The sequence below is a fragment of the Aspergillus ibericus genome (genome assembly GCF_003184845.1).
Source record: "Aspergillus ibericus CBS 121593 unplaced genomic scaffold BO80scaffold_34, whole genome shotgun sequence".
NCBI classification, from domain to species: domain Eukaryota; kingdom Fungi; phylum Ascomycota; class Eurotiomycetes; order Eurotiales; family Aspergillaceae; genus Aspergillus; species Aspergillus ibericus.
The window spans coordinates 318,399-340,297 of record NW_020292132.1 but is presented as its reverse complement, the minus strand read 5'-3'; the positions used below and the strand labels follow the sequence as shown (position 1 = coordinate 340,297).

The following is a 21,899-nucleotide window of genomic DNA, read 5'->3' as shown; positions in this document are numbered from 1 at the left end:
AGTCGCGGTGAGGCGGCCCCGGAGCGGCGCTAGTCCCGATCAGGCACCAAGTTAGCCAGGGACGGAGTAACTAGGCCGCCGAGTTTCCATTGGCCGGGGGACGATCCTGGAGTGGCCCGAAGACGGTAGCAGCAGCACCTTCCAGTCATGGAGCAGTCAATTGCGCCTTCCCCATTACTCCGGAAGTTACGAGTCCTCGACGATTTGCTCCAGTACCACGCACACACACTCTCTCTCAGTCTTCACTTAGGTAGATAAATTGTGTACCATGTACTAGATCCTAGATGGCTCTCGGCAGGGTCCCCTTTTGCCCCATCCATGGATGCTCGTCCCCCGATCAACCATCATTTATGGATCATCGTCCCGAAAACATAAATAGGCGGACGGCTCAGTCCTGGCCACCCAGATCGAGCTGACCGCACCGCATTATGACACATCTTGAGGAGAACCCCTCAGCCAACCCAGAACTCCTCAAGAGCCTATTCGGACTCCAGCAGAGCGGCATGCAATGAACCACGAAAGATGGGCAAAGTAGCGGACCTGAATGTGGTGTTCGAATCGCGGATCATTAAACACCTTGTCTTCGATTGGTCCAAATGTCTGTCTGCGTTTGCCATTCTTGGGAAATTGGGCATACCACTACGTATTCCAAGTAGATAGCAGCCCCACGGGCAAAAAGAAAAATTCGGGGAAACGAAAAGGTGAGCTAGTCAAGGATGAAGACATGACGGGTTGAATAGTGAAATCATGCCATTGAGCTGCCATTGAGTTCAGTCCGGAGAGGAAACTCCGAAGGCGTCGCAGCCACTCAGAAATGTCCCCTGGGCTCGTCCTCGATGAACCCTCGGATCCCGACCATTCCGCATTCTGAGAGGAATCGATGATAAGCATTTTGACAGCATTCGACCCGGGTTCGTCGTGCGGAGCAGATAAGGTACTCAGTACCAAAATCCCATTTTTTGACCCTCGTTGTCCAGCGAATCAGCTCGGCCGGCACCGGCTTCACCGCACTTGCTTCTCAGCCAGCCCGTCGGCCATACTAGTAGCATCATCACCTTTGTATCGGCGGGATCCTCCTGGAGGCTATACCTGTGGATCCGAGATCTATGAGCTGAACAAAGATAGCGGCGATCTTTCGCTTAGCCAAGGGCACCGTCTGAATAAAGTGAGGTATTTTTTTCCGAGCTGAAGACCGAATATACATATATCCACACAATATGATTGTAGATCCGTCGGCGAAGATCTCGCGGCAAGCCGATCTTCACTAGTGCATGGACATTTAGATTTCACCTACGGAGTAGGACTAGTCCTTCGAAAAAAAGCAAAGAGGCGGAAAGCAGATAAAAGACCAGGGAGAATTAACATTAGTCTACGGGGGCTTTACCAGGTGGCTGGCTTTTCTAACAAAGAGATATCGATCAGGTCGATCAGGGAGAGATACAGCATGCCAAGGGCACTGTTCAAGTCGCCGTCATTTACATTCATGGAGCCTCGCAAAAAGCCAGCGCTAACATAAACCACTACAACCGATGTAATATGAAATGCTCGGCTAGGTTCCTTTATACTGTAGTTCTCATTTCATGCTTGCCCCTGGAAGTGGCATCCAGACCCAGTTAATGAGATACCCTAGGTGGAGGGCTAGGAGGTTCGTTCACATTCCTTGATCCCGGGAGGTTGGTGGTTCTTTCCCAACAGTATCTAGTTCTATTCACCAAATATGCAAAGTGAACATTCCTTTGAATACTGCCGCAGAGCTAAAGCCTGCAAGCAATCCGTAGGCTGCGATATAGATTTACTGTCGATTGTTTGTTTTTCTTTATATATATATAGTATCATGTGCCCTTGTCCCTGCAAACATGCCACGGACGCATGTGCTTAATAGGCTAATCCTGCGCAACCCGCCTGACCTGCCCGGAAACCCTGATAAATGCGCAGTAACACAGGCAAGCCACAATCTGCAGGTACGCACCGAACCCATGAGTAGGACAGCCTCCTGATCAATATGCAAGGTAACACAACTCAAAGCAGTTGAACACATGATAGGGCACAGATGATCAGGTTCTCTCAATGATCATTTTTTCTAGAAGCATGATCCCGCTGCATTTATGTGACAAGGTAGATTCCTTGAATCAGGTCAACAGTGGCAGTATTTTCCCATTTAACATTTTTTGTTGTGATATGGACTCGAACTAATGATTGACGACTGGCTGACAAGAGATGCTCGTTGTACTTAGTAGGCTTAGACCCTTGATGCTGGAGGCTTCGCGTATAACTTCCATGGGAATGCCCTCTACCGTGGTGGCTGGTTAGTTGAACTGCACCTCCCACAGGCCGCCATTGATCATGAAGTATATGCGGAGGACCACAGCTGGGGCAAGACGTCCATTTAACATAGTAGTCTCGAACAGAAGACTTTACTCTGCGGAAATGATACAGGAGAAACACATTCCACAGGAGTCCATCCTCCGCTAAACAAGCATGCCGATGCCGTTGAGGGAAAGCTTGGTCGGTCGGTCGGTACATGCGGATAGGGAAGGGCTCCGCCATGGGTGTTTCAGATTGAGGGCTCAATGGTGCAGCGACTTGGACCAGAGTCCCACCTATCAAGACCAGTGAGCGTCCAGACCACAAGGCTGGTTGAAAGGAGGAAAGGATTGCGCTTGTGGACGAGGCTGGGCGCTTCGAGAAGCAATGACAGCCCCTGCAGGGAGCGCGTGGACCCTCAGGGTCTTGTCGAGCCTCGAGAGGGACATCCACGCGTGCAACTTGTTTCTCGCGGACTGGCGGACATTTCAGTACCGGCGTGTCCAGCAAAGCGGGAATAGGTTGAGTGGCGGAGACCCCGATCAGGGCTGACGGGGAACGAATCAATCCAGGATCATTATCACCATTGCCAAGCCCAAGCCTGATGACCCCTCCCTGCAATTAAATCGGTAGTCTCAATCTAATTGTCGGATGGATCACGTCCCCAATTATTATGTGACGGGAATGGCGCCATCCACCTGCCCCGGGGCTCGGTGGCATTGCGCCCCGCCATCAATGTTGATCCAAGCTTGCAGTTTTCTTCGTCCGGAAAAGCCATGAGAAGCAACTACTGGTAGATAGCTACCGGGAGAGATGGTTCGAGTATGAAAAAGTAATGATGAAGTCGGCACGTGGTTGATCAATTCTTACTAGTCTGAAGGGCGGATGGAAAATTCCATCCAGTCCGGCTTCCTCTTCTTCCTTCCTCCTCTTTCATCCCATCGCATCGCATCCCAAATTCTCCAAAAGGATTCTCCGGCGGCAACCCACCCTATCCGATTCAATGACAAGAATAATAATAAGAGGCAATAATCACTAGAACCAGCCACTTCCGGGACGTTGCAAATGGCATCTCTTGGCAGGGCGGAGTTGGAGCCGGCGTAGCTCCAGGTTGAAACCTGCAGCGTCGCAGACTGCCGCCGGACGGCCAGAGGGCCTCGGGGCTCCGATCCACTCTCCTGTGATGCTAGTAAGTAGCTAAAATCGCTGGGCCCTTCGGGCGCTTCTCCGTCTCCCCTGTTTGGCCGACGCTAATTCCCAAGTAGTCCGTGGCTCCTGTAAGGGCGTCTCGACCCTCAACTCTGGAACCTACCGGCGTGTTTGTGGTCTGTGGCCCCGGTGCCTGGCTTTCATCAATCTCAGACTCCCCTGCTGCGGTGGCCCTATCTTAATCATTTCCGCGTCTCAGTCGTCCTGGTAGCCAGTGGGAACTTGACAGGTGCCAAGGAAACTAATTGCAGCATGGCCATCGGTGATGAACCTTTCATTTGTCTTGGTTCGAAACCATTTGGTCTGAGCGCTGGCGGAGACTTGATAGACCACGAGCATGGCTCGCATTATAAAAAGGTGCCAATTCACGTCGGGGAATCGACCTTCTTTTCTTTTCTCTCCATCAGCTTCTCATTCCTTTCTTTCTCAGGGTCTTAGAACCATCCATTCTCTTACTTTCCTTTCCGGGCTTCATTGATTGAAGTCCCTCCTTTCGTCACTCTTTCTTTCCCACCGGTCCCTCTATCCCACAATCGCGCTGTGCGTCGATAAACCCAAAGTCTACAAAAATGTCTGTCGCTAAGATTGCTGGTGTCGTCCTCGGTTCGGCCGCCCTCGTCGCTGGCCACGGTTACGTGTCGGGTGCCGTGATTGACGGCGAGTACTATGGTGGATACATCGTTACCTCGTACCCTTACGAGAGTGATCCCCCGGAGACCATCGCCTGGTCGACCGAAGCCACTGACCTCGGCTACGTCGATGGTACTGAGTACGCGGAGGCCGATATCATCTGCCACAAGAGCGCCAAGCCCGGTGCTATCTCCGCTGAAGTCAAGGCTGGTGGCACGGTTGAGCTGCAGTGGACCACCTGGCCCTCCAGCCACCACGGCCCCGTCCTGACCTACCTTGCCAACTGCAACGGTGACTGCTCCGATGTCACCAAGACCGACCTCGAGTTCTTCAAGATCGACGAGAGCGGTCTCATCAGCGACACCGAGGTCCCCGGTACTTGGGCCACTGACAACTTGATCTCGAACAACAACAGCTGGACTGTGACCATCCCCTCCACCCTCGAGGCTGGCAACTACGTCCTGCGTCACGAGATCATCGCCCTGCACTCTGCTGAGAACAAGGATGGTGCCCAGAACTACCCTCAATGTCTCAACCTGAAGGTCACTGGCAGTGGCAGCTCCACCTACTCGGGTACCGCCGGTGAAAGCCTCTACAAGGACACCGACGCCGGTATCCTGGTCAACATCTACGAGAGCCTGAGCTCCTACGATATTCCCGGCCCTGCTATGTACAACAGCACCTCTAGCAGCTCTTCCAGCTCTTCCAGCTCCTCTGCCGCCTCTTCCGCCAGCACCACCGCTGCCGCTGCTGCCACCACTTCCAGCGTCGCTACTTCTAGCACTTCCACCTCCAGCACCTCGACCACCTCCGTCGCTAGCGCTACCACTGACGCTGCTTCCGTTGTCACTGATGTTGCTACCACCGTCCAGACTGCTGTCGCCACTGCTTACCAGACTTCGACTGACGTTGTGCAGGTCACTGTCACTGGCAGCTCCCCTCAGCAGACCCACGTCCAGGTCACCACCTCTAGCGCCGCTGCCTCCTCCCCCAGCAGCTCCAGCGTCTCCGTCTCCAGCGACAGCAGCCTTACGAGCTACTTCAGCTCTCTGAGCGCCGACCAGTTCCTCAACGTCCTCAAGGAGACTTTCTCTTGGCTGGTCACCGAGAAGGTGCACGCCCGTGATATCTCCGCCTAAGCGCGCAGCCAGATTGGAAATTGGACCAAATAGACCTACTTTCTTTGTTGTATCCAACGGTTACATTACTCCTCTGACCGTTTGATGCCCTTTTTGTTTTGGATCGGGTATCCGTTTGTGTACCAATAAACTAGAAACTTTGGAGCTGTGTTTTTTCTCATGCTTGCCTCGGTAACTACCTTTTCATGTATTCCATTGTATTCGTAAATATGATTGGGAGGTCGTTGTTGTTGGTACTATCCAGAGCTACGAGGTAACAATGTTCTGCAACGCGCTTGAGCAGCCGACCTGCGGGATTGTTCTTCTCCCATGGCAGTCACTGGTCACACTTAGCGTGCTTCATTACTACTAGTAAGTTAGGAGAATATGACCTGGCTGATTCGTGACCACTAGCCAGCGGAACACTTCCTGCCCTGACAGGGGGTTTCCCTTACATGGTACGAGGTATGAGGGGTCTTCCGACACCTTGTACTGACTTACCTACTAGTAGCTAATGACTGGCGCCTGCCGAATATGAAAACACTGGCAGCTGGTTTTCAACTGCTAGTCTCTCCTCCATCATCTACCTTTATCTTTTTTTCCTTCTTCCCAGCTTCATACTAGAAGCTCTTTACAATCCTTCTCTTTTGAACTTTGAAAAGAATCATGCCGCTCTCGCAGAATATTGCTCCTTCGTCTGAGGATATTCCTCCCGAGGAGAAGAGTCAGTATCGAATGATCAAAGACGCCGGGTACAACAACATGCATGACTTCATGTTGTCTTATGGCATAAAGCCGAGCAGTCTCGGAGGATATGATGAAGCACGCCAGATCATAGACATCATGAGGCGGCATGATCAGGAGATTTGGGAAGCAGAGCACAACGGACAAAACCAGGATTACTCTGATAACCACGAGGCACACACCAGTGAACCTAACCAGGGCTACTATGAGGATTGGAAGGCAGAACAAGACGTGCAGAGGTTTGAGGTCTGCGAGGGAAACGATGACTATGACGAAGGAGCAGTTGAACACCATCACCAGTACTATGAAGGTGCCGCGGACCAGAGTGATTCGCCTCAGAGCCACTACAGTGATGATTGGGAGGCTGGCTCGGCTGGTGAGGAGGAGTGCTATGATAATTGGGACTGCAATGAGCAGTATGATGACGACTACGAATGAGGTGTACTTGTAACTGGTGAGTCGATCTTCTGTCTGCTTCTTGATCTACCGGGTATCTCGAAGGATTGGACGGACCTGAACTAGAATTTTAGTGAAATCATGTGTCAGTTACTGCCTTTTCTACATGAAGGGGATTTTTGTTGTGTGTGATAGGGGAATATGCCTATTAGGAAGGTCAAAAGTTTGTAAACTGAAGCTGCTGGAATAGTTCGTTGTTATGTGCTTGTAGTAGAAGCGGGGACACCGCGGCCGATTGTTGTTGCGGTAGTCAAATCCATTCGATCATCCCCTCAGCATCCCCGCGACCAGCTTCTTCTTCCTTTCCTCCCCCACTCTCTGGCTCTCCATTTCTGCTAGGGCAGGCTGAATGGATTTTACTACCTTCTAATTCTATAGTCCTATCGAGCCACTGAACCCTGCTCCCTCCGCCATGTTCAAGAAGAAGCCCACAGTACGTTACCCCTCCCCCGCATCACCCTGCGATCGGAAAGCTCCAACATTTCTTAAGGCATCCCACTCATGCTGGTCAACCACAGATCAAGAATCTTTCTCCCCTGCGGTCCTCGGACCGTCGGAAGATTGCTGATCAGATTATCAGCGATTACAAAATCGAGATCCCGTCGAATGCACCGGTCGAGACTAGCGACGACTCGACAGCCCCAGGCGCATCCAACCCTGCGGCACCAACCCTCACATCCATTCGAAATGCCCTTCTTCCCGAGAACTGCTTGTCAGCGCGCTTTACCACAACGGCCGGGCCCCAGCTCCGCGAAGTGCAAGGAACAGTGTATGTCGGAACACATCCCGGCGGCGATGAGCGCATTCTATGGTTCAAGGCCGACCATGGCCCTGGCGCAGACGGACGCCTTTATCCTACGGTTTATACACTTTGGAACAACCCGGATTTGGTACCATTGCTCCATACTCCACAAATGGTGATGCAGAAGCTGCACGGAGGAGCAGACTTGATGACTCCAGGTCTGGCCAATGAGCCGCCTTTCGACGAGCGTGCTGTGAAGGGTGCAGTGGTTGCTGTCGCCAGTCTAGATAGACATACAGTACCGCTGTTTGTTGGGGTGTGCGAGATTGACATCTCAGCACTTGGGGAAGTTCAGGGCACAAAAGGACATGCCGTGCGAGGTCTGCACTGGGAAGGTGATGAGTTATGGGCTTGGAGTTCATCTTCCAAGCCGGGTCAACCAGCTCCGGAGTATCTGGAGGGATGGGACGAAGAGCTGCAGGAAGAAGATGCTGACGTAGGAGAGATTGACGGAGGTGTTCAGGGCCTAGCATTGAATGGTGAAGAGACTGCTGAGGCGGGAGGCGACGAGCCGGCGGATGAAGTTTCCGATGTCCCACAGGAGGAAGCGCCTGTGGTTGAGGAGAAGGAGCCTACGACAAAGGGTAAGACTCTTGCGCACGTCATCTTCAGTGTCCTGAAACTAATCATGTATAGAGATCGACGAGGCTTTCGAAAAAGCCTTTTTGTACTCCCTCTACAAACTCAAGCAGGATAACCCTTCCGCTACCAATCACGGCCTATCTCTGCCTGTCCAGCCATCTGCTCTAATTTCAAACATGATTACGCCTCACCTGCCTATATACACCGCAAAGCAAGCCCAGTACTACCAGATCAAAAAGACCAGCTGGAAGAATGTCAAAAAGTTCATCAAGTACCTGGACAAGCAACGGTTGGTCAAGTCCAAAGACCGCAACGGTCAGGAAACCGTCATTCTCGACGTGGACTTCAATGATCGTCGCGTGGAACAGTTCGTGCCCTACCGGCTTCCATCCAAGAACGCCATCGAGAACGCAGGGAAACCCGCAGCGCCTGGATCCAACAAGCCCGCAACTACAGACAGCGACGACCCCTCAGTCGGACAAACCCTCACCGTCCAGACGCTCTACCGCCCAACCGGAAAACTTACCCCCACCATCTTCCCCTCTCTATCCAGCACCCATCCCAGCAACTACTACAAATACTCCGACGTCTCCACCCACCTCGACCAGTACATCCAATCCCAGAACCCGCCGATCGTCGACCGCCAAAACAAACGCATCATCAACCTCAACCCCTTCCTCGCCAACACCATCTTCACCTCCAATTCCTCCGACGACAAGAGCACTCTTGCCCGCGGCAAAACCACCCGCGATGGCCTCCTCAAACGTCTCATGGAAGACCACTCCCTGATGACAGCTCACTATGTCATCCTCAAACCAGGCCAGACCCTCACCGACGTCAAACCCAAAGCTGGCGCCGCCCCCAAAGCCAACGTCATCCTCGAGCGCCGCACCGGTTCCAAGACCGTCACCAAAGTCTGGAACCTCGAAGTCTTCGGCATCATCCCCACCCTCTTGGCCGAAGAGCTCCAGAAGAAATGCGCCAGCAGCACCAGCGTCACCCAGGCTACTGGCGCACCCAAGGGCGTCATGGAAGTCCTCGTCCAAGGCGATCAGCGTCGCGTACTAGAGACGGCCTTACTGAGACGTGGGTTGAAGACGCAATGGATTGACGTGGTGGATAAGACGAAGAAGAAGAAATAAATTACTCGCCTCAAGCAAACAAAAAGAAGAGGGGATGTGTCTTGTATCGGCGGTGTAGATATGTATGTATGTGTTCTATGACTTGGAGATTGGTACTGGGTTTGGATAAGATACCGTGATATACTAGGTATAGCAGTTGAATATACGCCCGTCCTGCTGACATTCAAGGGATTGGCAGAGATGTAGATGTTAAGTACTGCACTGCTGCATCGGGCAACTCAAGGTAGACAAAGGCCGGCTAGTGTTGTCAACTGTGACATAAGTAGTAGTTACAGATGATGTATATGTTGAGTGCTCCTTTCGAGTGCGACACGTGAAGGGTATGTATGCTACGATGACAAGAAAAGGTAAAAGCCAATATCATCGAATCCGATTCGATCTAGATTGTATGGTTCATTGAAGCAAAAAGGAAATGTTAATAATAAGCAACAAATATACAACGCCATTATGGTATGGTCTTCTTCAAGTCGGGGTAATCGAGCCAAGCCATGCTTTTTCCCATAAATTTCCCTTTCGAATAAAGAACAATCAAGCAAATTGATAGATAGCTTGAGATTCCAAACTTTTGTGTGACGTGAGATCATTTACTCCTTGGCATCCACCTTCTTGGCCGGGTGGTCGCCGTTCGCGCCGGCTTCGTCGTCACGGGCGCGCTTCTGGCCGGATTCGGCGGTGCTCTGCACGATGGGGACGCCGCTGGGGAGTGATGTTAGTATATACGTTCATGGTCAAGGATAGTCCTATGGAAGCTTACCGAGCATCCTTCTGGACCTCACGACGCTCCTCCTTGGGCTCGCTCTTCTTGTCGCTGAATCCGTTTTTCTGGTCCGCCGCGCGACGCTCCCTCCAGTCGCGGTTGTCGTGGCCACGGTTTCCGCCACGGCCACGGCCACGGCCGCGACCGTTAAAGCCGCGTCCGCGGGAGCCGCTGGGCTTCACGCGGCCAGCCTCAATATCGCGCACCTTCTCGTCGCAGTATTCCTTCTTGCTCTTGATAAGCAGGTCCTGTCCCTTCCACTGGGGCTTGGGGTCCAAGGCCAAGAAAGCCTTCTGCTTCTCCTCAGACTCGAACTCAACAAACACGCTGCCCTTGAAGGTCTTATCGTAGGTGCGACGCAGGCGGATCGCGTTGACCGGTCCGTAAGGGGCGAAGAATGCCTCGATATCGAGCTGAGTGGTGGGCTCCTCGTCACCGAAACCCTTGGCGTAGATGCTACGGGTCATGGCCTGGTCCTCAAACACCTTAGCCACGCTGTGATCGTGAGTCTGCGACACGCTCTCCGGAAGGGGCGTCTTGCGGCGCACGCAGGTATCGTTGTCAGTGAGCTCGAGAAACTCAGACGACTTGAGAGCCTCGACAACGGCAGTGAAAGGCTGGAAGCGGCGCATGCGCTTGAAGGAGTGAAGAAGCTCGAGAGGAACGGCGCGGTTGGCGCTACCGCCGACCTTGGAGAAGAGGAACTTGTCCATGGGCAGGTTAGAGTCGGAAAAGTAGAATTCAACCTGCTTGCGGATCTGGACCGGGTCATCCGTCACCTCCTGCGTGGAAGGGTCGAACTTGACATTGTTGCGGCGGTTGAAACGACCCTCGCGACCCCGGTTATCGTGGCGGAATCCCCGTTCTTGTGTCTTGACCTCCTTCTGTTCTTCGGCCTTCTCAGACTTCTCACCCAGCTTGGCGGCAGCTTCGACAATGCGAGCTTCCTCAGCATCCTCAGTCTCCTTCTTCTCAGCGCCGTTGGCGGGAACTTCGTTCTCGCCCTTCAGCTCGGCGAGGACGCTCTGAACATCCTTCTCGGCCTCAGCGTTGGGCTGGGCGACAGGCTTATGCTCCTCGGACATGGTTACGGAAGTGTGTTGTGTGATGAAAGGGGGTTGAAGGGAAATGGAGTGATGATGTCTCTATCTGGATCGGAACTTGTCAGTAATGATCCGGTAATTTGAGCAGCATTAAGCCATTGGCGATGAGTCAAAGGTGACGTGATGGAACAATCCCATGTCAGATCCATGATACGGACCGATTTGGCCAATGATGGACGGAGATCCGCGCGAGGGCGATGCGGAGAAATTAAAGAAGCAAGCAGAGCGCTCATTTCTTACCTGGAATACGCGTGCGCAAGACAGAGAAGTATGGACGGAAAGGAGATTCGTCCGGAGAGAGACACCTGCAAGTAACTTAAGACGTGCTCTAGATGCGAGAAGGAAAATCACCAGACCAATAATGCGCGGCGGGGGAAATTTTCTGAGCGCCGCGGCGGAGCGGCTGTCTTCCACGCCTCAGGCAGCACACCGTGGCGGTGCGTGGCGCAAACAGACTGCTTTGGGAAGGTGGCCGAACTAACCTGTTTGGGAGAAAGGAGGACACCCTCAAATTTCCCAACAAGGAGGTATGATAGATTCTTGTCTTTTACATAGCTTGCTCAGAGTATGGAGTAGATGCAGCCGATCAGAGAGCAACATGGAGACGTCGGAGTGCGAAATACCATCGGGCCTTGAGCGTAGTTACCTAGACGCATCTCTCATCAGGATACGGAGTAAGGCGAGGAAGAACAGGTACTTTGCGCAGCACCCTGCTGTAACGGAGAAAGATAGCTGTGATTGGTAAGCACAAACACTGTAGTAGGCACCGATGGGACATGCACGCGCTGTTGTTGCCTAACTGGCTTTCTGCGCGTGGGCGGTTCTCCCTGGCTGCAGGGCGACCGAACATCTTCATATCAACAACCTCGTGGTGTGTTGGATGTTCTGATGAGACCGCTGGCACAAAGAACATCGCACATTCGCTCCACCATACCAGTTCCAATATTGCCATGCCTCTCAGATCTATATTCCTTGTCTCTTCCCGTAATAGCCAGGGCCAGCGCGCGCATTTCTCAATCTTTGTTCCCTCTGCGTCCTCCCCCAGTATCGGTACCTCGATACATGTTGTCGGTGCGCCTATCATGGGTTATGAGCTGGAATTTAGACGGAACCACACCCCATCTGTCAACGAGGAGCCATATGAAATGATCTCGATCGGGCAGGTTGAGTCTAGCAATATCGTGGACTCTTCGGGCGAAGGCAATCTGTTCGTAGATCATACACCCAGAGATAACCTTGAGATTGCCGCCAGTCAAGTACCTCCCCCTCCAATCAGCGAGAATTTTATGGCACCTGTCAACGATGTAAGTAAACGTCCTTGTATTGAAGGAGTATGCTCCGATCTAAACTTTCACAGACCACCAACAAAAGATGTCAAGAGTGGGCCCATGGAATATGTCCATCGCTTAATTGCTCGAGGCCTAATCGGGGAAGAAGCAGCACAGATTGTTCAGTCTAAACGTGATCCGCCAACCCATGGTATTGGATTGCAGCTTGCAGTGCGACGGCTGGCTTGAGAGTGTAGTTCGATTGCAAGCAGAAAGAAAGTATATGAAAATCGGTCGGTATAAACCATCGATTTTTGGGAATGACTGGTGTCCCCGCACTTCGGCTTAACGATTAATATAATACAGAGATAATTGCTGGCTAAGAGAAACCTGAAGAATTTAGTCACTAGTATTGGCTAGAAGGCGTTGAGCTGGGGCAGGCCGTGGCAACCTGGAGAGGAGTGTGTACTTCCACTCTCGATTGCCTACCGTGAGTCCGTGCAGTGACCAAGGGCGCCTGCCATTTTCGTTCTACGTTCTGATCTATTAGAGGCTTCAGATTGCAGCCACCAAAATCTTTCCAGCAGCAAGTTTCCTTTGGCCTGGTGCTTTCTTTGACATACTTTTCTCATCGCAGTCTGCTATCAGACGGGGTTCCTTGGATATACCTTAATCATTTGAGCCGATATCGACATTGCCGCATACCGCAGGATCCCGGGTCATTACAACGTCCTCATAACTCGTCTTCGAGCCATTATGCGGTGTATCGCTTTCAGGTATGTCGAGGAAGGTGTTCGGTGCTGATCTACTCCTATTTTCTGTCCATCGTGAACTTCATCAAGAAACAAGCTAATGGATTGGCTCCAGCAGCGAGAGTCAATAATCGCTGGGGTCCACGGTAATTGAAAAGGCCTCCTTGGATTGGATAGCATACAGATCTGGAATTGGTTTCAACGATTACGTCTCGCCCTGAACTGCCTATACATCGATCCATCGCAGTTGGTGTTCCCTATTATTAGGGTGCACAGGAAGACTGTCGATTTGGATCACGCAGCTTGCCAAACATGGCTGGGGAAGCATCGTCAGAGACGCCAGGCGCGTGGCCCACCAAAGATGTAAGCTGGGGCTGTCATGCACAAGTAAATACATTAACCGGGAGTATAGGTCATTTACGTCTCGATCCTCGGTCCACTATTGCTCGCAGCTTTATTGGAGTGGTTCCTTTTCCTTGCTGCATTTCTATACTGTCTGGTCAAAGTATATCAGAAGGCAGATCACTGGAGTATTCGAGCTCTTGCAGCCATTATGGCAGTTCTTTTCACACTGTTGAGGTGAGTTCATGCAATTTATGAGGGCACATTAAGGGGTATACCATAACACGCCTTATAGAGGCATCTTCCTCCCAGTCATGATCGCCATCCTTCCATTGCCACCCCAAATTACGCAGTTCTTCCCCCGTCGACTCGTCTCCGTGCTCCAGTGGTTGGCATTCTGGGCCTTTTCGGCGCTTCTTATTATACCTTGGCTGTTTTGTGTCAACAGATTCGTTATTCACTCGTTGGGAAGGACCAAGCGGGTGAAGGAGGCTCTGGACGACCGCACTGCACCCAAAACCGTCATCGTCATGCCAGTATACAAAGAGGAGCCCCACGTCCTTATTAAAGCAATTGATTCGGTCGTCAATAGTGACTATCCCAGTTATTGTATTCATGTGTTTCTCTCTTACGACGGGAGTAACATCGATGAACCTTATCTTCAAGTGATCGGCCATCTTGGGATCCCGATATCGTTGGACAATTACCCGCAGAGCATCGATGTAACATATCATGGGGCGAGGATTACCGTGTCAAGATTCAAGCACGGTGGCAAACGGCATTGCCAGAAACAAACCTTCAAGTTGATTGACAAGGTCTATGCGGATTATCTTAAACACCACGACGATCTTTTCTTGCTGTTCATCGACTCGGATTGCATTCTTGACAGGCTTTGCCTGCAAAACTTCATGTACGATATGGAATTGAAACCGGGAAGCCAACACAATATGTTGGCAATGACGGGCATCATTACTTCCACCACCGAGAAGAACTCGTTGATCACCGTTTTGCAAGACATGGAATATATTCATGGCCAGCTTGTTGAACGTACCGTGGAGTCTGGTTGCGGCGCTGTAACCTGCCTTCCAGGTGCGTTGACGATTTTACGATACTCCGCTTTCCGCAAGATGGCCAAGTATTACTTCGCGGATAAAGCCGAGCAATGCGAGGATCTCTTTGACTATGGCAAGTGCTACCTGGGAGAAGATCGTTGGCTAACGCACCTGTTCATGATTGGAGCGATTGAACGCTATCAAATTCAGATGTGCACCAGTGCCTTTTGTAAGACAGAGGCGGTTCAAACTTTCTGTAGCCTTCTCAAGCAGCGACGTCGATGGTTTCTTGGTTATATCACCAACGAAGTGTGCATGCTGACCGACGTCAGGCTATGGAGACGATACCCTCTTTTGTGTCTGGTACGTTTCATGCAGAACACGATCCGGACAACTGCATTGTTATTCTTCATCCTGGTAATCTCCATCATCACAACTTCAAGCAAAATTAGAAACTTGCCTGCCGGCTTCATCGCAGTCTCCCTGGGCCTTAATTACATCCTCATGGTCTATTTCGGGTTGAGACTCAAGCGCTTCAAGGCATGGCTATATCCCCTGATGTTCATCTTAAACCCTTTCTTCAACTGGCTCTATATAGTGTACGGAATATTTACCGCCGGCCAACGAACGTGGGGTGGGCCTCGAGCGGATGCTGCGAAAGCTGATGAGCACACTACCCCAGAGGAAGCGGTCGAAAAGGCTAGGGTTCAAGGGGATGAGCTGAATGTACAGGTGGATACCTTTCGAACCAAGGCTGATGAGAAGGGGGTTCCAATCCGGCCTTCATCCAAGGTCAACGGGCGCCTCTCGGCCGTACCGCAGATTCCAGATCGTTACTATGACCGTCAAAGTGCTCTGGGAGCTAGTCTCGCCAAGTACATGACGCCCCTTCCAGACGTACCTCGAATCGGGACTCACCCGCATTACTCGCTTGACTCAGTCGCGACATCCGACTCTGGGGCAAACTCAATTTCATTGCCCCAGCAGGTGGAAACTCTGCTTAGTGCAGAGGAAAGGGTCAACCATTACACGACTCGCCAGGGGCTGGAATCTACCGGACTTCTGCAAAGCACGGATGCTAGCCACGAGGCGGACATTACCGAGGATGGCGCGTATGTGCGACCCAACGAGTACCCGGAAGACAGCAGAGCGTATGAGTTGCATACAATGGATTTGGTGACCAGTTTCCCAAGCCACAAGTCCCGTGGACCACCGAACGTGCCGGAATTAGGGCTGCGGCAACCAACGGCTGTTTCTGGAGGCATGGGTCAATGTCATGCGACGGCCGGAAATCCCCGAAACAAGCGACTTAGCAGAATCCCGAAGAAGAAATCGATGCAGCCGGAACAAATGGTCTGAACCCCGAAGTAATGCGCTGAGCTACTTCGGATCGTGTAGTAAAGAAGGGGATGACCACAGGAGCCGAAATTGATTGGCAGGAGTAGATTTTGTCGGGGACACTCATGTATAAACTACTTACTCGCCTCTCATTCAGTTATGGCTCGCGAGCCTTTGCTTATTCACATCCCCTGTACACAAATAACCCATGCAGCATCAACTTTGCTTATATCTAACTTTGGCTTCTAGGTGATGGATCGTGGCGGGAACGCCTTGGGCGCCCTGTCCCTTTCCCACCGATGCGGTCCGCATCAGCTAGTCAAGGCAAGGGTACCATTGCAGTTGTGGTTACTCCGTACTATGAAGTATAACAGATCTATATGATGAGGTCATGGGAAATAACTAGGGCTCCGATGCATAAGATTAGTCATCATGAATAGCAGAAAACTCTGCATTATCGATAAGCCCCGCCAATGCGGTAAGGCCGGTTCTGCCGGGGAAACTTAGAGCGGTGAGTGGTGGGAGGCGTCCAGCAGCAGCCAGAAGGTTCGACGAGCGCCCAAAGGCCCGGTGAAGCTGCTGGCCTGCTGGGAGCGATTGTGTCAAAGGCCAGGGCCCTATTTATTATTCCTCCGACCCGGAACACATCATCCTCGCTTCTGCATATCTCCTCTGTGCGCATTTCCGAGTGGGACCCAGCGATTCGACCTGACGTCGACCCGATTAGTTATTATCGAAAAAAAACTTGACGAGCCAGCGGCGCCCACGTTTGGACCGGGAGCCACTCTTCGATCGCCTTCACCGCCCGATAGCTTAGTGGCGGGCCCTGCGAAGCGCAAATTCTCCCCCTCCGTCTCGCTCTTTTCTTTGCTCTGGATCCTCCCCCAACCTCCCCCTCAGTTCCATCCTTCTTCTCTTTTCCTCTTCAACTTCTCCCCCCTCCCTCCCCCCACTCTCTACCTCCGATCTCCCTTTTACATCCTCCTCATCTAAACAATGTCTGTCGTCGGTATAGATTTTGGTGCCCAGAGCACCAAGGTTGGTGTTGCCCGTAACAAGGGTATTGATATTGTGCGTATCCCGCCGCCCCCTCTGCCCAATTTTCTGTTCCCCTCTTAGCGCTAGCCATCCGCTCGTCATCTTGGTCGTGATAGTACTAACATTCTCATTGTGATGGCTCACAGATCACCAATGAAGTTTCCAACAGATCTACTCCGTGAGTCCGCCCTCCTGCTTATGTTCAGCTCATGTGGCAGGCAAAACAGCTCTGCTGCCCGTCCCGGTGACCCAATCTCATACTGACCTTCTTCTCCCACATAGTTCCCTGGTTGGCTTCAGCTCCAGGAGCAGAGCCCTCGGTGAGGCCGCCAAGACACAAGAGACCTCCAACCTCAAGAACACGGTCGGCAACCTTAAGCGTCTGATCGGCCGCGCATTCAGCGACCCCGATGTTGCCATCGAGCAGGAGTACAGCACGGCTCAGCTTTGCGATGTCAATGGCCAGGCCGGTGTCGAGGTCAGCTACCTCGGAAAGAAGGAGAAGTTCTCCGCGACTCAGCTTGTTGCCATGTACCTCACCAAGATCCGGGACATCACCTCCAAGGAGCTGAAGCTTCCCGTCTCCGACGTCACCATCAGCGTCCCCGCTTGGTTCACCGATGTCCAGCGTCGCGCCATGCTCGATGCCGGTGAGATCGCTGGCCTCAAGGTTCTCCGCCTCATCAACGACACCACCGCCACCGCTCTCGGTTACGGTATCACTAAGCTCGACCTGCCCGGTCCCGAGGAGAAGCCCCGCCGGGTCATGTTCGTCGACATTGGCCACAGCGACTACACTGCCTCCATCGTCGAGTTCCGCAAGGGTGAGCTCAACGTCAAGGCCACTGCTTACGACCGCCACTTCGGTGGTCGTAACTTCGACCGCGCCCTGACCGAGCACTTCGCCGATGAGTTCAAGGAGAAGTTCAAGATCGATGTTCGCACCCACCCCAAGGCCTGGGCTCGTACCCTTGCCGCTGCCGAGAAGATGAAGAAGGTCCTGTCCGCCAATCCTGCTGCTCCCATGAGCATTGAGTCCCTGATGGAGGACGTTGACGTCCGCTCTATCGTCAAGCGTGAGGAGCTCGAGACCATGGTCAAGCCCCTTTTGGACCGGGTCACCGTTCCTATCGAGGAGGCCCTGGCCGAGGCCAAGCTCAAGCCCGAGGACATCGACTTCGTCGAGATGGTTGGTGGCTGCACTCGTGTGCCCTCCATCAAGGAGGCCGTCTCCAAGTTCTTCGGCAAGACCCTGTCTTTCACTCTCAACCAGGACGAGGCTATTGCTCGCGGTTGTGCTTTTAGCTGTGCCATCCTCTCCCCTGTTTTCCGTGTGCGCGACTTCTCCGTCCACGACATTGTCAACTACCCTATCGAGTTCACCTGGGAGCAGTCTGCCGACATCCCGGATGAGGACACCAGCCTGACCGTGTTCAACCGGGGTAACGTCATGCCCTCGACCAAGATCCTTACCTTCTACCGCAAGCAGGCTTTCGATCTCGAGGCCCGCTACGCCAAGCCCGAGATGCTGCCCGGCAAGGTCAACCCCTGGGTTGGCCGTTTCTCCGTCAAGGGTGTCAAGGCCGATGCCAACGACGACTTCATGATCTGCAAGCTGAAGGCCCGCCTGAACCTGCACGGTATACTGAACGTGGAGTCTGGATACTACGTTGAGGATATGGAAGTCGAGGAGCCCGTGCCTGAGGAGGGTGAGGTAAGCGATACCTAGTCCTTCTACTGGATGATATCTTTCTGACGACTGAATAGGCTATGGACACCGATGCCAAGGACGGCGAGCAGCCCAAGAAGACCCGCAAGGTCAAGAAGCAGGTCCGCAAGGGCGACCTCCCCATCTCTACCGGCACCACCTCCATCGACGAGTCCCTCCGCAACACCTGGACTGAGCGTGAAAACGCCATGTACATGGAGGACAAGCTGATTGCCGAGACCGATGAGAAGAAAAACGAGCTCGAATCCAGCATCTACGAGCTGCGTGACAAGATCGATGGCGTCTACTCCGAGTTCGCCAGCGAGGAGGAGAAGGATAAGCTGCGCGCTAAGCTGACTGACACCGAGGTAAGACTCTCCGCCGTGGGCGGTCTGTATCTGTGATCCCGTGCATGCTAATAATCTCTGCAGGACTGGCTCTACGAGGAGGGCGAGGACACCACCAAGTCGATTTACGTGGCCAAGATGGATGAGATCCGCTTCGTCGCCGGCCCCATCATTCAGCGCTACCGTGAGAAGCAGGAGGCCGAGCGCCAGGCCCAGGAAGAGGAGGCCGCCAAGAAGCGTGCCGAGGCCGATGCCAAGCGCAAGGCTGAGCAGGAGGCCAAGAAGGCCGAGGAAGATGCCAAGAAGGCTGATGAGAAGGCAGACACTGAGATGCAGGATGCCCCGGCCGAGGGCGAGAAGCCCGCTGAGTCCGAGCAGTAAAGTGCTCGACTGGTAGATATTGGTGAGCCCAGCTGTGGGATCGCAGCTTGATGACAATGTGGTCACGAACAATACAATCATGTTGAACCCCTTCAGTTGTTTGATTCTTTTTCCTTATTTCTTCTTATTGTTGCCGACAGTCGGTACTGATGTAGAACGACCTGATTTCCCTCCAGTCGTTGCGTTTCCTCGCCAGGTTGTTGCGATCTTTTTGGCCTGATGGCCTGGTCGGCGGCGACGGCAGCTGGAGGGATGAAAGACTTAGATACGACATGGCGATGTGGATAGATCTGTTTGAAAAGTATATGATTGGTAATACAGAATATATCCTTATCAATACCTCACAAAATGAACCATCGGTCCAATAATGATACCAACCCAAGAAAGAACTAAAGGTATTCTTCCCCGATAGTTCTCGCCTTAGTAACCGCATCCTGATTCGAGATCACACTTGAGATCTCTATATCCAACCATTCCCGCAGGTATCCCCGGCGAGACATCCGTAGATGGTGATGCAATTGTCCCGACCCCGGACAGCCAGCATAACACCTGCGAATAAGCCTTATCCTTTCGGTCCCATAAGGAACGTAGGCAGGGTTAGTGGGCTTAGGAGGACGTCGTTGATGGCATCAGGGAGAAGATGGTTTTTGTATTCCATAGGATCACAGAAGCCTCAGGAGAGTCACATAGAAGGAGCTCGTAATCCCATAAGAATCATGATTGAATAGCAGTTCCCTCCGAGTACTGGTCTGTAAGTCACCTGCCGATTTGGATGGCAGGAGTCACCTGACGACTACCTTGCCAGGTAACTACTCATCACAACCCACAACCACTCCTCCCGCCACATCAGATACATTCATCAGCTCAAAGTTATGAATATTTTTCCCTCTTCCAGCAGCTACGCTTTTACCAATACCAGCGCTTTAGACTCCTCAGCCATTCCATGGCAAAACCTAACTAAGCCCGACTAGAACCCCATTTTCATTCTCGAATGTCATGCTAATCCGTTCTTTCCATGGCCCGGGATTATAATTGAAAACGGTCGAAAAGGTCTGGAACATGCGAGCCACAACGTACGTGAGTACAATCATAGCATATTGCTCTGCTCCCGTGTTAGCAAGCTTGAATTGAGCATCGCAGTAACCGGACGAAGCTTACGGCCAGGGCAAATCCTAGGACCCTTGTTGAATGGGATAAATCCGGCCATGTCTCCGCTTAGGTGTTCCCACCGTTCTGGATAAAAAGTCTCTGGTTTATCCCCAAAGTCCTCCCCTAAGCGATGTCTCGCCCAGGTCGAAAAGACTACAATATCTCCTTTCATGACAAGAACAGGCGAGTTGCCATCAGATCCACCACCGTTGGGCAGTGTTGAATTCTTGTTCGCCACCCTAGCATTGAGTACAACTGGGGGATAGAGCCTCAATGCTTGGCTGCAGTGTCAGTCAAGCCTCGAGACTGAACTGCTAACGAGATCTCGTACCTTCCTGTAGTACCCAGCGGATATAATGCAGTCTTCCGAGTTGTTCCCACGTCGGAGGTGTCAGTCCAATGGTGTCCAGGATACTTGCTCGCAGCTTGCGGACGACCCGCGCATCCTGGGAGAGACAGAAGAAAAGGCCCGAGAGAGTGGTGCTCATGCTGTCATTTGCGAGTAAGATGCTCAAAGATTGATCAGTGAGCTGTGATATTTCGTCGGTAACTGAACTGGAATCTGATTTGGAAGCACCTTTTTTTCCAGGTTTTCCCTCCATGTTATTTCGCCTTTCGATTTCCCGGATCGCACGAACCACCACATATTCGCGTGCCCTCTTGCATGACTGAAGAAACTTTCGCTTGGAAGACAAATGACGGAGCGGGCCACGGAAGCCATCTTGCACGATCCTTTCCTTGACCAAAAGCAGGTGCTTTAAAAATTGCTCCTTCTCTAGTGATTGAGTGAGGCTGAGAGCATCGACCGATTCCCCCAGAGAAAATGAGGTCTGAATATCCAGAGAGAGAGCAAAGAAACGGGATTGAATGTCGAAGACCTGTCCATTGGATGGGACGTGTTGACAGAAGGCCTGGAAGTGTTGTTCGCACAATGTGAGATCGATAGCCTTGCGAAGGTTAGAGAGCCGACTCCGCAACTGCTCCCGGCTTGTCTTCCAGTCTGCACCGTCGAGGGTAAAGATTCCCTGTGGAGTAATGGGCTTAAACAAGGGCTTTCGCAGTGGGGAGCTGTCAAAGTCGACAAATGCCGTGGATAACAGGTGTTTGGTGTTCTCCGCGCTGCAGGTAAAGAGAAGCCGGTATCCCAGGACATTGGAAGTATAAGTCTCTCCGTACTTTTGGAAGAGAACATTTGTATAACGGAGGGAGGTTCGGGTCCGGAAACTAAACGCCAACTCTATGGCCTTGGCGATGCCAAAGAAATCATATCGGAAACGGTCGCTTTCGTTGGGTGGCTTCTTGCAGCCATGAAGTTGTTCAAGATCCCGCAGCTGTTGGATACGGTGACAACTTCTCGCCAGGTAGATAACGGCAGCTACAGCAAAAGCTATGAAAAGGCAACCCGGTCCAGAAGTCTCGAGTGCTGACTGTACTGGCATTCTTGGGGTTTTCTGTTGGATTAGGTGGCACGAACATCGGATAAAGCGCAAATCATACGGCGGGGACACGATCCGTGACGGTCTAGGTCACTTGAGATTTTAAGTGTCGTGGTTGACCAAGGACGGCACAATGGCCTGTCATCAAAAAAGCAAAAGGTACTACTACCTAGATCAAGGCACATTGGATCCACCGCGACGTGGCGCTGCTACGTATATATTTGCATCCCCGCATGCGGCA

The 21,899-nt window shown here is 52.3% G+C and overlaps 9 protein-coding genes across 9 annotated transcripts; 6 read left to right on the top strand and 3 right to left on the bottom strand.

Annotated features, from left to right (window-relative positions):
• Positions 1-4,082: 4,082 nt before the first annotated feature.
• BO80DRAFT_412245 (lytic polysaccharide monooxygenase auxiliary activity family 9 protein) lies at positions 4,083-5,282 on the top strand (the record flags this gene model as incomplete). The annotated part of the gene is made up of 2 exons (XM_025718012.1): positions 4,083-4,813; positions 4,940-5,282. The coding sequence occupies 2 exons, from the start codon at positions 4,083-4,085 to the stop codon at positions 5,280-5,282; spliced, it is 1,074 nt and encodes a 357-aa protein (XP_025573013.1).
• A 645-nt stretch (positions 5,283-5,927) lies between these two features.
• Positions 5,928-6,443, top strand: BO80DRAFT_361175 (uncharacterized protein; the record flags this gene model as incomplete). Its single annotated transcript, XM_025715996.1, has 1 exon — positions 5,928-6,443. The coding sequence occupies one exon, from the start codon at positions 5,928-5,930 to the stop codon at positions 6,441-6,443; it is 516 nt and encodes a 171-aa protein (XP_025573012.1).
• A 305-nt stretch (positions 6,444-6,748) lies between these two features.
• BO80DRAFT_412244 (putative RNA binding protein Ligatin/Tma64) lies at positions 6,749-9,137 on the top strand. Its single transcript, XM_025718011.1, has 3 exons — positions 6,749-6,894; positions 6,980-7,847; positions 7,900-9,137. Exons 1-3 carry the CDS (start codon positions 6,874-6,876, stop codon positions 8,985-8,987), a joined length of 1,977 nt encoding a protein of 658 aa, XP_025573011.1. The 5' UTR covers positions 6,749-6,873; the 3' UTR covers positions 8,988-9,137.
• A 15-nt stretch (positions 9,138-9,152) lies between these two features.
• On the bottom strand, positions 9,153-9,654 carry BO80DRAFT_156257 (uncharacterized protein). The gene has a single exon (XM_025713826.1). The coding sequence runs from the start codon at positions 9,569-9,571 to the stop codon at positions 9,317-9,319; it is 255 nt and encodes an 84-aa protein (XP_025573010.1). The 5' UTR covers positions 9,572-9,654; the 3' UTR covers positions 9,153-9,316.
• BO80DRAFT_427274 (tRNA maturation protein LHP1) lies at positions 9,336-11,131 on the bottom strand. Its single transcript, XM_025719967.1, has 2 exons — positions 9,742-11,131; positions 9,336-9,683 (listed from the first exon to the last, which is right to left on the bottom strand). The coding sequence occupies exons 1-2, from the start codon at positions 10,827-10,829 to the stop codon at positions 9,572-9,574; spliced, it is 1,200 nt and encodes a 399-aa protein (XP_025573009.1). The 5' UTR covers positions 10,830-11,131; the 3' UTR covers positions 9,336-9,571.
• Positions 11,132-11,797: 666 nt separating this feature from the next.
• BO80DRAFT_457262 (uncharacterized protein) lies at positions 11,798-12,364 on the top strand (the record flags this gene model as incomplete). Its single annotated transcript, XM_025722221.1, has 2 exons — positions 11,798-12,151; positions 12,227-12,364. The coding sequence occupies 2 exons, from the start codon at positions 11,798-11,800 to the stop codon at positions 12,362-12,364; spliced, it is 492 nt and encodes a 163-aa protein (XP_025573008.1).
• An 815-nt stretch (positions 12,365-13,179) lies between these two features.
• On the top strand, positions 13,180-15,620 carry chsD (chitin synthase D; the record flags this gene model as incomplete). Its single annotated transcript, XM_025722220.1, has 3 exons — positions 13,180-13,230; positions 13,280-13,446; positions 13,505-15,620. 3 exons carry the CDS (start codon positions 13,180-13,182, stop codon positions 15,618-15,620), a joined length of 2,334 nt encoding a protein of 777 aa, XP_025573007.1.
• A 667-nt stretch (positions 15,621-16,287) lies between these two features.
• Positions 16,288-19,436, top strand: hsp88 (Hsp70 chaperone Hsp88). Its single transcript, XM_025719966.1, has 5 exons — positions 16,288-16,670; positions 16,784-16,815; positions 16,920-18,351; positions 18,405-18,713; positions 18,777-19,436. Exons 1-5 carry the CDS (start codon positions 16,596-16,598, stop codon positions 19,071-19,073), a joined length of 2,145 nt encoding a protein of 714 aa, XP_025573006.1. The 5' UTR covers positions 16,288-16,595; the 3' UTR covers positions 19,074-19,436.
• A 590-nt stretch (positions 19,437-20,026) lies between these two features.
• BO80DRAFT_360977 (cytochrome P450 monooxygenase afumB) lies at positions 20,027-21,661 on the bottom strand (the record flags this gene model as incomplete). The annotated part of the gene is made up of 3 exons (XM_025715987.1): positions 20,027-20,175; positions 20,232-20,498; positions 20,542-21,661. The coding sequence occupies 3 exons, from the start codon at positions 21,659-21,661 to the stop codon at positions 20,027-20,029; spliced, it is 1,536 nt and encodes a 511-aa protein (XP_025573005.1).
• Between the last annotated feature and the right edge of the window lie 238 nt (positions 21,662-21,899).

Bases quoted from the DNA above. Each gene is read 5' to 3' on its own strand.
- BO80DRAFT_412244 (XM_025718011.1), top strand. From the start codon at position 6,874: ATGTTCAAGAAGAAGCCCACA. The intron at 6,895-6,979 runs GTACGTTACCCC...GGTCAACCACAG, and splicing joins TGTTCAAGAAGAAGCCCACA to ATCAAGAATCTTTCTCCCCT. The intron at 7,848-7,899 runs GTAAGACTCTTG...AATCATGTATAG, and splicing joins GAAGGAGCCTACGACAAAGG to AGATCGACGAGGCTTTCGAA.
- BO80DRAFT_156257 (XM_025713826.1), bottom strand. From the start codon at position 9,571: ATGATCTCACGTCACACAAAAGTTTGGAATCTCAAGCTATCTATCAAT.
- BO80DRAFT_427274 (XM_025719967.1), bottom strand. From the start codon at position 10,829: ATGTCCGAGGAGCATAAGCCTGTCGCCCAGCCCAACGCTGAGGCCGAG. The intron at 9,684-9,741 runs GTAAGCTTCCAT...ATCACTCCCCAG, and splicing joins GAGGTCCAGAAGGATGCTCG to CGGCGTCCCCATCGTGCAGA.
- hsp88 (XM_025719966.1), top strand. From the start codon at position 16,596: ATGTCTGTCGTCGGTATAGATTTTGGTGCCCAGAGCACCAAGGTTGGT. The intron at 18,352-18,404 runs GTAAGCGATACC...ACGACTGAATAG, and splicing joins CCGTGCCTGAGGAGGGTGAG to GCTATGGACACCGATGCCAA. The intron at 18,714-18,776 runs GTAAGACTCTCC...TAATCTCTGCAG, and splicing joins CTAAGCTGACTGACACCGAG to GACTGGCTCTACGAGGAGGG.